Genomic DNA, 14721 nt, shown 5'->3' with positions numbered 1-14721 from the left:
AAAAGTCTGGGCTGTCATTATTCTATATTGCTTTCTTTATATGTTAACTAGCTGTTTGCTGCTAAAGTGACCTTAATACAGATAAAGTACTTAATTATACCATAGTGGTATAGTGCAGATTTTGACATTCTGACTGGTATCATCCTCTCTGATATATAATCCAGTGAAAAACTCTGTAGACTGTCTGTTTTCTACCTGGACCTTCTTGTCTCTGACCCAAAATAAGTATACGGAATGCTGTGGATGATCTGCATTCTTCAGTTTGCCTAGTCTGCTGGGCTTTTTCATTTGTGCTCAGTAGCTTCTTATGAGAGTACAGACTCCTCTTGTGTTAGCCAGCTAATATATAACATAGCTGTCTTCTATGTTGTGGAGGCCTGTTGTTAAGATACATTTCTCAAACAAACCTCACTGTACCCTTTGGAGTTTGTATTGCTGCACATTGGACTTGCAAATGTGACATTTCGGTCACTGTCTTCGCTGGTCAGTTGTAGTACAGGTAATTATCAACCAACAACCACTCTTTTTCACTGATAATCTGTTCAAAATGCAATAAAGATATATACTGTGCAACCTTATATTTATAAATGTTGCTTTTATCAGATGTGCAGGGTAACTTAGTTTTTAGATGGAAATCTACATATAACTTCTACTGCCTGTATTAAGGGCCTCTGGTATAAATCCTCACAAAAGAACCTTGTCTTTATCTTGTTAGTGAATTAAGCTTGGCTGTGTGGTTTGTGTGTCAACAAGTAGTAGTAGTGTGAAACAAAACTGTTATCTTTGCAGACTTTGATCTTGGGCCAACATTTTTAGAGAACAGTCACAAGAAGCTTCACCTGAGAGTATCTATACAAGTAGGTGAAGTTCAAGTATATAATACTGTGTACACAGTAAAGTGGAATCCTTACTTGAATATTTTCTTAGAATAGTAACAATAATAAAATGCTAACAAAGCACACACAAAAAAGCATAAAGTTCAACATATACGTACATAATGTATATGTGCTTTATACAATACTTATTTGTGAGTGTTCTATGTCTGTGTTGTAGGACAAAATGGCCATTGCCCATTCTTCTGGGTTTTGGTGGCACACAAGGATTATTTAAAACAGAAAATTTAACAAGGATACAGAAATACAGCTGTGCCTTCACTCAATCTGCTTTCCAGAGTAAATGTCTAAACTGCTGCTCTTCCTAAAACTTCAGAATGCAGCTTCAGACCAAGACACACTGCTAGACTTCTCTTAGGGTTACCAGCTGGCCTTCTGTGTTTGAATAAAGATAACTAGCCAACCCGTGGCGTAGCATATGCCGCATAATTATGTATTGATGGGCGAACACTTCCTGAAAGACACAGTTGTCCAAATGGAGTTGGTTTTGAGGATATGACTGTAGGTGAATGAAAATATGTAACTCTGGAGAGGGCAACATACAATACAGCGTTTTACACGTTGCATACAGCAATTCACATTCGCGACAAACTGTTTTACACGTTGCATACAGCGATTCACGTCCGTGACAAATATGATTCTTCTTAGATGGTGCTGTCGCATTCACCCACGCTCTCGAAGCATACACACTGCCTGGTCATGTGCCCGCTCGCAAGAGCAACCAACAGAGACCCGTCTACCAACTGTAAGACCATGGGAAACCCCTCGGAAACTGTTTTACACGCTACATACAGCGATTCACATCCACGACAAACATGCCTGTTCTTAGTCCTGCCGCGTCCACCCTCGTTCTCAAAGCATACACACCGCCTGGTCATGTGCCCGTCCGCAAGAGGAACTCACGGAGACCCGCCCACCAGCTGCCTGTGTGTGTGCCTCTGTCTGTCTCTGGCGCTGCCTGTGTGTGTGTGCGGCTTTCTCTTGCACTGCCTCTGTGTGAACCGGACAGGCACAGAGAAGGTCAGCTGCTGAGAGAGCGTCTCGACTGTTACAGGGCCTGCATTGTTGAAGCAGGTGAGACGGTAATGAAACAGAGGCACAGGGCTTATTGGTTTTTAAAGACTGTTTCCTTCATTGTGTTCTAACCCCAGTTTTAAAGGATTGTTTTAAGGATCCCATGGGATACCCCTCGCAAACTGTTTTACACGCTGCATATAGCGATTCACTTCCGCGAGAAACATGCCTCTATGAACAGTCTACGTGGCTCAGAGGTGCATGTGGACTCTACGACAGACGAACATAAATGACGCCGTTTTTCCTGTGTCATCGTGTCTGAGTTGGTGGGCGTGTTTCTGCGAGTTGTCATCGTATCCAATGGTCTTAGAGTTGGTGGCCGTGGCTACTTCCTGCGTGCGCCATGGGCGTCTTACTTGTCGGTGGCTTAGTGAATCCACGCCCCTTCCAGCATGCTTTCCATGGGTGTCTTGCCTTAGTGAATTATATATATAGATTTTTATGTCTGAAAGAATAATGCTTTTCTATATGAAGATGCGGAAGATACAGCAAAGAGACTAACTGAGGAAAGAACAGCACACCATGAACAAAGGAGTGCATCCCAATGCAAGATTGTCCTCCACTTGAACCTGGAGCAAGCACAACAAGCAACAACTCCACATAATCTCGGATATCATCCTTAAAGACTTGGTATTGTAAAGCGGTTTCTGTGCCAAGATAAATTAGAACTGTAAACGGCAAATAATCAGCCAGCCTCTTTTGTGTTTTATGTTTGTCTGTATGGTGTCTTATCAACTATGTCCATATATATGTAGCTATATTTCTATAATCCTTATGTTTTGTGTAAATTGTATTATTCTCTTTCTTAAAATGTGTGCTTCAGTTACCTTGATATAATTTAAATAGCCGGAGGCCTTGAAGAAAACTAAGCAGGAGCCTTACCAAATTATTTAATTAATTACTGGCATTGCCAAAGGCAAAATTGATAATTAACCGAGTTAAAATTATCTCCTCTTCCTACTGTGTGTGTTGTAAGAACAAGATAGGAACTGTTAGTGTTGAGGCGCCCTTCGACAAACTGCATAATAAAATGCAAAGAAAACTCATGTACAATGCAAAAAGTCTTTTCAGACTTGAGTCTCATGTAGTGGACTGCCCAAGATACTGGTTCTTATGGTTATGTGGCAAACAGGCAGGAAGAGGCAAGTGCATTTGGTTAAACACCGGAAGTGACGTCAGAGAATGAGAGCTGTCAATCTTCCAGTCTGCAGAAGGAGGAAAAGAGAGGACATTATCACACAGCGCCAATCCATCCCCAAAGCCCATAAGTTATCTCAAATGCACACATGCGTGACTGTGTGTATAAACTAACAATAAAGGTAGAGGTTTATTACGTAGACTTACAAATATGGGTGCCACTGCCTTAAAGTTTGGAGATAATAAGTAGAGAAAACTATAAAAGAGGTGGGACCTTGTTTGGATGGACCTCAGTAATTGGAACATTCCGAGTCTGGAGTCATATTAAGTGTCGCCAAGTGTCTTGATGTCTCAACCAGGTCATGGCTTCAAAGAGATGAGTTGCCTCCAACACATAGAAGCTGGTGGTATGGTTGTGCTAAACCAGTAGTTTTCTCAACTTTCTGCCAAATCTGGGGAGCATATAATACTAAGAGACTTAAAGTATGGGAAACAGAACTTTGATTCAGTCAAAGTAAAGACATTTTTGAGAGATACTCAAAACAACAAACAACGATGATCAACTAGGGAAAGAATTACTGGTTGTGATTCATGCTTTGTTTTATGGTTGCGATTCTGGTGTTGTTCAAGTAAGGTTTGAAATATTAGTAGTGATGTCTGTGTACCAACCCTGTTTAATATCTGTAATGGTAGCTTTCTTAATAGAAAAATCTCTGTGTGATTTATGGTTGAGTGTAGTTGACCTATCAGTGCATTAAGTTGCATTTTCTTTTATTTTTATAAATAAACCAGTGATGAATTCCTACTTAATGATGAAATGATTGATATGTTTAGCTTTTGTAAAACATGCTTAAAGCTAGTTGTTTGAGTATATTACATACTATAGATATAACTTTATTTGTTCCAGTAAATAAGTAAAGAAATAAGCACAAATGTTACAAAACAAATACACACAAGAATTAACTAAAAATAATAGAAACAACTAAAAAGAGAACTGGTTCACTGGACTAAAGATTCTGCAGTCACAGCGAGGCATTATAACAGCATATTGCAATAGTTACCATTACTTGACATACTTCTGTGTAATAATTTGTTAGTTGAAACTATTAAGAGTTTGTTTGTCATAAAGATGATGTGCAACATTGTTTGTAATGGTAGTAAGTTTTATTTTCATTCTGTTCTTTGTTACTACTTCCAGGGGGTCAAGAGTGTATCCCATAACTGAGCTTGTCCTTTTAATTAGCTTGTTAATTCAGTGGGCCCCTCTTAAATTGATGTTACCGGCCCAGCATACTACAGTGTAGAAAATCACGCTGACCGTGACAGAATTATAGGTAGGGGTACACATAACATTTTTAGTCAGGCTGTCAATGGGGCACTAGAATATGTTGTTTGGTACTTATTCTTTATATAGAATTATCTGCCTATACATTATTTTCCTCTTCACTGTTCTCTGCCACCTCCTCCTCTTCTCTTACGTCTCCACTGGCCTGTGTTAGCAAAAATGTACTTGCTCCCTGGTTGCGATGAGCTGTTCAATAGCAGGATTTGGATCCTGGAGCCATTTTTTGGGAGTAAACTCATTTCATGTGCTCGGCTGCTGTTTTAGTCTGGTGTCTCTTTCAAAGTGGTGACAAACCAAAGTAATTATTTAAAGCCTGTTGCTTTTTTAACCTTGTGTCCAACAAATTATTATTATAATTAAAGTAAAGGCAACCTGTTTTGCTATCTACCATACCAACCTAATGTGTGCATAGTGGAGCACATATGAGATTTTGACAATATGCTCATTTTCTATTGGCCATGCGTGCACATTGGCACACCAGTTGTATGTACTCTTGAGACACTTATAGGAAGGAAAACCGTCTTCTACCTCTGCTCTGATCTTTCTTATGTATTTCTTTTGTGTTATGAGGTCAGTCCAGCCTGTCATTGATAAAGACCCCCAAGTCCCAGAACAGTGGCTGTGCATAGAGGCCCTATGCTGTGGCTAGGTTTGCTGATGATGATAAGCTATCTACCTCACTCCTACACTGTGTCTCCAACTGCCTTACCAGTACACCCTACTAGTGCAAAGTCATTTGAGAATTCCTACAAGTGACATGACTTTATGGAGCAGATAGATAATTGCATCTTCCACTGAATACTTGTCTAATAGGAAAACTGCATTTAAAGTGGTGTTTCACAAGAAGACTCTTGTAGTTCAGGACCAGCCCCTCAAAGGTCTTTGTGATGTGGAATGTAAGGATCACTGGTCTGATGTCAGTGCCTGAGTATACTGATTTTATTAAAGATGAATGTACTGTCACAAATCCTTAATATACAGAACCACACTCTTCCAGAATCATTTAAATTAAAAAAAAAAAAATGTAATCTAGGCCTTGTATTCCACCCAGTAATTTTGAAATGTATTCTTGTTTTTTAGTAAAGAGTTTTGCAGTGATGTACTTTAAGCAGGTTGCTGTACAAAATAAAGATTGACTTAAAACCATCAAGTTATCATGTGGGCTTGGAGTCTTCTGATGTTACATTGCATTACAAATTATATTGATTTATTGATGTTTTTTTCTTGCCACGTTTCAACAAGCAATAAGGGATACAAACACTTTTATACTCTAGTATATCTAGGAAAGTAATAACATTCTTTGATGTAACTGTCCAATTTTCTTTATAGTATTTTTTTTCTAGTATTTTATTTTTTTCCCCTGGATTTTTTTCTAACATAAAATGTTATGTTATTTTTATTTTAAAGCACTGAAACTCAAAATGTTCTTATCACTGTATGCTTTATTATCTGTTGAAATTAGAGAACTGATCAAGGAACTGAATACTTTTACAAAGTACTTTATAGTTAAAAATAATCTTAAAGCACATCTGGATTTTGTTGTAATACTTGAAAGTAAACCAGGCAAGTTACAGAATTAGGTAAAATGATAACATTACTAAGTATTGCGGCCAAACTTATATGACTATATGTGGTGCAAATCTTGCAAATCTTGCAATACTTGCGTCCCAAGATGCACTATATCCATGACATATGGTGGCAGCAGAATCGAGTTGTAAATATTTTTTGTCAATAGTACACATACTTTTTTACAGTTCAAAGAAAAGGGTTGAATGGAATGATTAGAAAATGTAGTAGTGGATCTTTTTTTCAGTCTGCCAGTCTCCAGTTTTTAAGAGAGGACCGACACCTGTGAGAGTGCTTTCTGCACAATTTTACACATTTTTAAATATAACTTTATATACCTACATTTCAAAAAAGAAGTTTCATTTTTGATCAGTTGTTCCAACTTAAGAAACTGAACCATTAGTCTGTTTCAAACAAAAATGTTTATAGTATTTAATAGATGCTTTTCATTGATAATTTAGTGACGGTGTACTTTAAGAAGAAAAGAATTAAAATGCATTATCAGTAAACCTACCATAAAATATAGAAACTCCAATAGTTAATATATACAATGTATAATATAAAATCTCCGCTGAAGCAGAGACTTAATGAACATGGTTGGGGGCGGGGGGTCTGTTATTGAAGCTTTTTGATTGGTTCTCAAGTGCTTTTCTCCTAGCAACGGCATGGGCAGCGTTCCAATTAAATTCCGATGTGGTGCTCTTCCGCAGAACTTGAATTGCAACGTGTGGTTGAGTGATTGACAGTCTCTCCATGCAATCGCTTTCTTCTCATTTCATATGGGGCCAATCGACGCAAATCTTAGCAACCAAGCTCGCAGAATAGGTGAAATTTACTAAGTGTTTCAGATTTTGATGCAGGGCTTTTGATGCAGTTTTTTTTTTTACCTTTTTCAAATGTAGTTTAGGAGTAGTGAGGCAATTCGCTAGTTATTTATGTATGTATGTATGTTGTTTTTAAGAACTTTTTTTGTTTAAGTAGTTTTCCTTTTGAAGATTACATTTTAAATTACTGCCAAATGACAGATACAATCTTTTCGGCCCGTGCATTAGGTTGTGTTATTATATTTATTGTGAGGAGGTATACATGAAATGACGATTGGAACACGAAAGTGTCTTACTTTGGAAACAGTTTAATCCCTCCTCAAATTTTGTAAGATATTTTTTAATTGAAGACCAATAGTTGATGACGGATTTTTTTGAAGCTGAAATTCTATTTATGCGATTTACATAGGCGGGGAATTTAAACTCAATGGCTGACGGAAGCAATTTCGTTGACGGAGTGGAATTTATACAAGGTAGGAGCTTTGACAGTTAATGTTAGAAAGATAATATTTAGGTTCGTTGCTTGTCTTAGAAATAATGTGTGGTATGGAGATGAAAATGATGATGATACACAGATTTACATAAAGCAGTTAATCGACTTTGTTTTTAATAATTACGTGCTAAAATGAGTTGGTGCCTCGTATCCCAGTCATTCATGATAAACGACATGCACAATCCCATTGTTTTTAAATAATGAGCAGATTAACATGGTTTAGAATCAAAAAAGCAGAATGGATATTATTGAGGAGAGGGTGTTTGTAATTATTAAGAAATTGTTCATACTACAAATGTTGTATTCATGATAAGTAACTTAACTAAATATTTTAGAACTGAAATGATACTAGTTAATAATTTGGAGAGCAGCACTGTAAAATGTCTGAGAACAGGCGAGAGTTAAATTGATTATGGACGAAAACAAGACGCGAAACGTAGTATTTTGACTGAGCTATTATCAGGTTTAAAGGTTCCTTATTTTCAGGGTTGTTTTAATTAATTTTACTTTTTTCGAATTTTGCCTTTTTACCCTTCCAGATCGTTTGTATTTTTCCATTTTGCAACATAAACCTAAAAGTAACGCAGAGAGGCACTATTTCTCCATAGACGAGGAGCTCACATACGAAAAGTAAGTATTGATTTTATCAGTTAGATTTACAGCGAATATTATAATGAGCATAAGGTATACATGTTTAAAAATTCAACCACTCCCAGTTATATTGCTTACATTTTTTTATATTGTTAACCTAAATTATGCAAAGTTGCCATGGGAACATTTCATTTTTTTCTGAGATTAACTTGAGGAATGTTTTTTACAGGAACATTTTAATGTGTATTGTATTCAAGATGTTCTTTTTGTGTTATTCTTCATAAAGTTTTTTTGCGTGGCATTACTGAGGCTTGAGTATTTTATATTGTGTAGTGCTCCAGTGCTCTGAGGTCAAATAATGGGCAAAATTATTTATTTGATAAGTATTTTGTTATTGAAATAGCTTTTATGGTAGAGAGTATTTTCTCTGGATACTCTTGTTTCCACCAGCATTTCATTTTGACTCTTAGGTTACTTTCTGAATATAGATTAGACCAGTATGAGAGGGTGTGGTTATGTGTGTGAATGTGCCCAGTATTGGACTAGCACCATACTCCGAATCAAGTCGTGTAGCTGATGCTGTCTGGTCCCTTAAGTGTAATGAATAAAACCGGTTAAGAAGGCTGAAAATACAGGTGTATTTTGGAAAAAGTAAAATTCATACTCTGCTGTGTTTAAGGAAATGTGCCTTGTAAAGCAAATGTGTTTTAAATGTTTTATACTGTTCTAAAAATGGAAGCAAGTTAGCAAAACTTGACTTTTATCCTTGAGAATTATCTTGAACATTTTCATTATGTTGTATAAAGGGGTTATGTCCATTTTAAAGTAAACCTCAAACTTTGAAATACAGTATATTTATTTTTATGTCAGTTGGTTTATGCGGTTGAATCTAACAGAATTGGTAATTACCCCATCCTCCTATTTGCATTAATGTAATTGAAAACTAACTTGCTAGTCTGTTTTGCAAAGATTTTGTAATGAGTATTTGATCACATTTAGTTAAGTCTTGCTTTCTTGATTTATATGTGCATAAACTGAACTTTTCGAGCAGATTTCTATAGCAATGTTTACATTAACGCATGGCAAGCTATATAGACTGCAATTTGATACTGTGTTTACCGTTGACAGTTTAGATTAATTGTTAAATGTTAATGAGGGAATGTACATGTATGTTGGTGTGAGTAAGGGGTTGTGTACACTTACACATTTACCTATTTCTATAGATGCATAACACAGATAATCAGTTGAACATCAGTAACGCCAATTATTTATGACCTACATATTTGTCACTGCGGAGTAGAATAGTACATTTTTGCAATAAAATGCACAACACAGGAAAACCGTTCCTTGCTGTTCCTTAGCAGTCATAAATGGCAAAGCGGGCATTGTACTACCAGAACATAACTGCTGGAAGTGACACCGTGATTTCCCCCCTAGAGAGCCTTGTTTTAACCCAAAATGACAGGTAAATGCAGAATTAGCGCATGAAAACTGTATGAACCTAGGTGCAGTAACACAAAATAAAATGCAAAATGAACACAAGGAAACTTGCATCTTTGTTAACACGTGTCTTGCCACATGTGTAAAAGAGTCTTCAGTATAAATGTGCTTTTCAGTAGTCTAGGTTCCTGTCCACTGCTAATTCTAGCCTTGTGTATGATGCAGTTAGATGTCTAGTAAGGTTTTAGTTTAGGACAACTTTCACAGTTGGTAAGGAAGTAAGTGGAATTTGGAGAAGTGTATACAGTGTATGACTAAATTGTTAGTCAACAATGTCTCTTACAAATGTGTTGTATCAATTGTTTATGGTTAATAGGTTAGTTTACTCTGCAGTGACTACTCTGTCATAGTGTTAATGTGAGAATAAGCGAGTGTAACATTTAAAATATTACCAGCATTATTTCATCAGATCTAAAGGTAAGCTGTTTTTCAGGTTTAATGGGATCTAAAGAGAATTCTCTTTTGTTTATAGCATTGTTTACTAATGGTGACTCATAGTAGTTAAAGGTGTTAGCTTAAGAAATTAGGCAATTTCACAATTGATTGAAATCACTCACTTCTGGATAATGAACACTGTCTTTGTGACAAGTTGTATTTGTCTTAAAGTTGTTTGAATGATGTGAATTTGTATGAAATGATATGTACAGTAGCGTGGGGTATTCCACAAAGTGTGCTTAAATGAAACGTTGGGCTTATCTGAGCTGGTTTTGCTTCCATCAAAAAGGATTAGAACAAGTCACGCTTCGTAACCAAGGCAACCATGAATCATGTCTTAGCATGGTCCATGACAGACTAAAGACAATGGATAAAAGAGTGTTGTGGATTAAAAGTTCTTGAAATTTCTGTTTGATGAGAAATAACCGTGATGATTCCACATTTTTTGTAACGTATCAGATGTAGCTAAATTCTCATTTAAATTAATCTTGCATGTCCTTTACAAAATGGTAAAGCATTATAACCTTTGATTATAACTATTGATTGAAAATTAACAGCGTTTAAATTGTCATTTATTACCATTTTTTTCGTCAGTGACAGGATTTTTTCCTATATCTAATACTGCTACATTCTTAGTTACTGTATTGTTTAAATCATTCAGACATTTGATACAAAGTAGTAAACCATTAAAAGCTAAATTATGAAATTATTATGCTATTCTTCCACATTGCATATTTTGTCAATTAGAGACAAAAGGAAAAGATCTCTCTCTATTTAAAAAAAAAAAAAAAAATCTTGGAAGGAGATGAGACGTGATTTTCTCGGAGACAATTCAACGTCCCGTGAGACAAAAGGACAGCTGCTGTACATGCTTTTAAATATTCGGTGCTGTGCGACATGCAGATCACTCAGCACGGCAGCAGCAAGCCAGCAGCTGAGCAAAGAGGAGGTAAAATAAAATGTATTTGTTTCCCATTGTATCACAGATTAAGAGGGGATTTCGGAGGAGCAACTTCATTTCCTTAGTGTGCGTTCAGACCCGCCATTTCAAAATGCGAGCAGCAGAGACGCGAAATGGCAGGCACATGGCATGCCCCGGGGGTAGGGGGTGGGCGAGTGAAGCAAGCAGGGGCAGAACCCTCTAGTTGTAATAAAAAAATGAAAAGGTATGTTCCTTAATGTTAAAAACATATAAATAAAAAGGTATTAATCAACAGTCAGCAAACCTTTAAAGTAATGTTGAGATGTGTAATGTACAAGGAAAAATGCAGCACTTAAGGACCTCCTAGGATCAACCCTGGAATGCTCCTCTCGTCACATATTAAGAGATTTTAAACCACTGGCATAAATAATGATTAGAAGGAAAGCCTATTGTCCTTTTTGATACAAGTCATGGTATTATTTGTATGTACATTGTAAAATAAGAGTACCATATTGATTGATTTAATTTCATACATCAAAATTAAATGCATATGACAATTTCTTTTTAGTATAGTCCAAACTGTGTCTCTTTTTTTTCCCCCACTAGTTAAAAAAAAAAAAAAAGCATATTACAAATACAAATTTTTCTGTAATTAAGGCTATGCCAGTAAAATGAAAAACTCCAGAAAATCTCTTAATAGAAAATCCAATCCGTGTTGCAACTGAGATTGTCTGTAACAAATAGTTAAATACATTCACTTAAAGTATTCTCAGTGTCAAGCTAATAGGAAAGTAAATATGTACAATATTAATCATTCAGAAGCATCAATGCACAGGTCAGTCCTTTTAAATGACATTGACGTATATGACATTCTGATGAGGGCACACGCCTGCAGGTATTGGGGCATTACACCAGTGGCCAAAGCTGCAGCTTTTTCCTTTTGGATGCTAAATGTGCTATATTTGTTTGTTTATAAATGGTATGGTGTATTCTAGTAATTAGAAGTATGTTGACTTATTGCCAAATGTGCTTCATATTTCTACTGAATACTTGTTTTAAGTTTTTTCCAGTATGATGTTCACAGAGTAAAGTGTTCACATTTTTTAATGTGGATAATGCCATTGATATTTAATTGTGCAGTGCACAAATTCAGAAGCATGATATACTTAGGCAGTGGTCTGCTATAGATTACCTTGTAGCCTCACTACTTTTCTTAATAGCTGGTGCATTTCCTTTTTGTGTTATTACAGGTCAGCAATTACAGTATTTCTTTATCAACTGCTGAAAAGACTTCCACTGTCTTACATCTTCTTCTATTTTATTAATTATTAAAATTTTAACTTTTCAGAGGTGACCCACAATATATTATCAGTTTCATGCTTCAAGTCATAAGTACTCATTCTGTAGACATTGCAATGTCCCTTTGTGCTTGTTTTGTGCCCTGATTGTTTTTATTAATGATTGATTCTGGGAGCTGCTTAAATCTCATGAGAGTGTGCATAATCTGGAATTGTTAAATCCTATCTAGAGTAAACGTGAAACACCTTGTGTTGGCGGAAATGAAGGGAGTCTGGATTGGAAAAAACAAGGCTTACTCAAGAAAGGTGTACTCCACTAAATCTTGATTATATAAGCATGCATTGTGGAATACCCCCTAGTTAATCTGTTCTTTTATAGTGTTTTTTTTTATCTATATATAATATATCATTTTTTTTTTTTTACTCAGGGTCTTAAAATACCTATCATAGTTAAGGATTTGACAAGAACTACAAACTGTAATGATAGTACCCTTGACAGTCTGACAATCCCTGTGTTATAGATTTAATGTCTTTATTTTAATGTCTGAGTCTTTTTTCATAACTGTAAATTCAGTTAATATTTTAAGTGAGGGTTCTTATTAATGTGTGTGGGTTCATTCAAATTTATTTTTAATGTCACATATTAAAGTATTTAAATTTTGTTTTATTTTTTGTCATTTTTGCATCTTTTTTTCTTCCCCCCACTACATGCTCTGTACATGTACATGGTATATGATTCTTCCATAATAACACGTTTAATTAATTTCATTGCAGCTTTTATGCCGACTTTGGACCCCTTAATTTAGCTATGTTTTACCGTTATTGTTGCAAATTAAACAAAAAGCTTAAGGTAGGTGTTATTTAAAAATGTAAAATTTGTTTCATATGGTTGTTATGGAATTTTATTCTGGGAATGTAATTTAAGATGCAGTTCATGATGTCGACTTTTTGCTTTCTACTGTTTAGCTAATCAGGAAGATTTTTATAGTCAAGACAGGTTCAGTTTTGTATAGGGATGCACCGAAATGAAAATTCTGGGCCGAAAACGAAACCGAAATTTTTGGATGCACTTGGCCGAAAACCGATACCGAAAATGGCTTCATTAAAAAACATGTTTAAAATATTTTCTTTTTGTTTGTATTAAAAAAACTACAAATTAATTAAGCAATCAAAATTTTATTGATAATAAATAACAGTAATAAGGCTGTTTAACAATAACAAAACTAAATAAAATTTCTTTCTGTAACAAAATTGTGCAAAAAAAATGCTAGCTGCTTTTTTACTTCAATTTTAAATTACTGTACCAAACAACAGTGCACAAACAGAAGAAAAATAAATAAATCCAACCTCTTACTGTAAACAACATAACTATACACACTAAATTGGTCTGCTTTTAATTTAAGCAAAAGAAGCAGGTTTATCTTTATGAACAAAAGTTTTTCAGTTTTCTGGCTGAAGACACAGTTCCTCTTCTCATGAAGAACATACTGCACTGAATAAAATCACTCAGTCTGTGCTAGCTTTTAGTGCCTTTACGAATTGTGCAAAATATTACCTGCATTAAACGTTTTACTTCAATTTTAAATTACTGTGCAAAACAACATTGCAATAACAGAATAAATAAATCAAACCTTTAACTGTAAACAACATCAAATTAGGCTGCTTTTATTTTAGCAAAAGTGGCAGATTTCTCTTTATGAACAAAAGTTGTTCAGCTTTCTGGCTGGAGAGACGATTTCTGTTCTCATCAAGAACATGAGATGCTGCACTGAAAATCTCTCACTGTCTGTGCTGGTGCTTGGGGCAGATAAGTACTTGCGCACAGTCCATGCAAGCAAAGGAAAGCGATCTTTGTTCGCGCCAGTAGTCAAGTGGATTGTCACTTCTGCCAATGGGTAGTTCAGCTAGATAGGTTGCTACTTCTTGTGAGGCTGCGCTTGCTCTTACACCGCTGTGGGTTGGGACGCTTTCCTGTAAAATTTCGTCAAACATATCAGAAAGCGAAGGAATGTGCGCCTCATCACTTGTATGCGTGACCGTTTCTTAGGCACAGTTTGCTCTGTTCTCCCCGTCGCGGCTTGTGCTTCACCAGAGGTTTCAAGAGCCGTAAGCTCTGTTTGCACCATTTCGTACATCCTGCCTTTTCTCATCGTCAAAGTAATGGTCTTTAAAGCGTGGATCTAATATTGTTGCAATGCCGTAAAGAGGGTTGGACTCAATGTCTTGGAAGTTTTGTTAACAGCCTCCAGTAGAGTTTTTTTAGCTGTTTTTACGCCATGATCTGTTTCCGCCTCTTTTCCAAGCAGGCGCTTCAGTGCTGCGATCAGTGGAATAACTTCAGCAACAGACGCTTGAGCTGAGCTTATTTCCTTGGTTAACTGTTCGAACGGGCGAGAAGAGAGACAATGTTTTCCACCAACATCCACTGATGTGCACTCAAAGTTGCTGGCAGGTCGTGATCTGTCATGTATGCAGCTAAAACCCGCTTCTGTTCAAGTAATCCTTGCAACATATAGTATGTACTGTTCCAGCGAGTGGCCACATCTTGCTGTAGTCGTTTGTTGGCATCCCAAACTGTTTTTGCAAATCTTGTAGTCTGGAATAAGCAAGCGGAGAATGCTTAAAATGTCCCACAATTTTTCT

At 36.1% G+C, this 14721-nt stretch overlaps 1 protein-coding gene across 8 annotated transcripts in view; it reads left to right on the top strand.

The window, feature by feature from the left end:
* cdc14b (cell division cycle 14B) overlaps positions 1–14721 on the top strand; it is an 83826-nt gene that overhangs the window by 6047 nt on the left and 63058 nt on the right. For 6 of the 8 annotated variants that reach the window (XR_005634336.1, XM_039758872.1, XM_039758871.1 and 3 more), the window contains exons 2-3: positions 7872–7962; positions 12853–12928. Coding sequence is in view for 7 of the 8 variants with exons in the window: in XM_039758872.1 (XP_039614806.1) it covers positions 7872–7962; positions 12853–12928 (167 nt within the window). In the remaining variant the exon portion in view is untranslated. The other 2 variants (XM_039758869.1, XM_039758868.1) reach the window with 2 other exon arrangements.

Source organism: Polypterus senegalus, chromosome 7, assembly GCF_016835505.1.
Source record: "Polypterus senegalus isolate Bchr_013 chromosome 7, ASM1683550v1, whole genome shotgun sequence".
Lineage (NCBI taxonomy): Eukaryota > Metazoa > Chordata > Cladistia > Polypteriformes > Polypteridae > Polypterus > Polypterus senegalus.
Note: the sequence above shows the minus strand (reverse complement) of the source record. Positions and strands in the feature narration are given on the sequence as shown.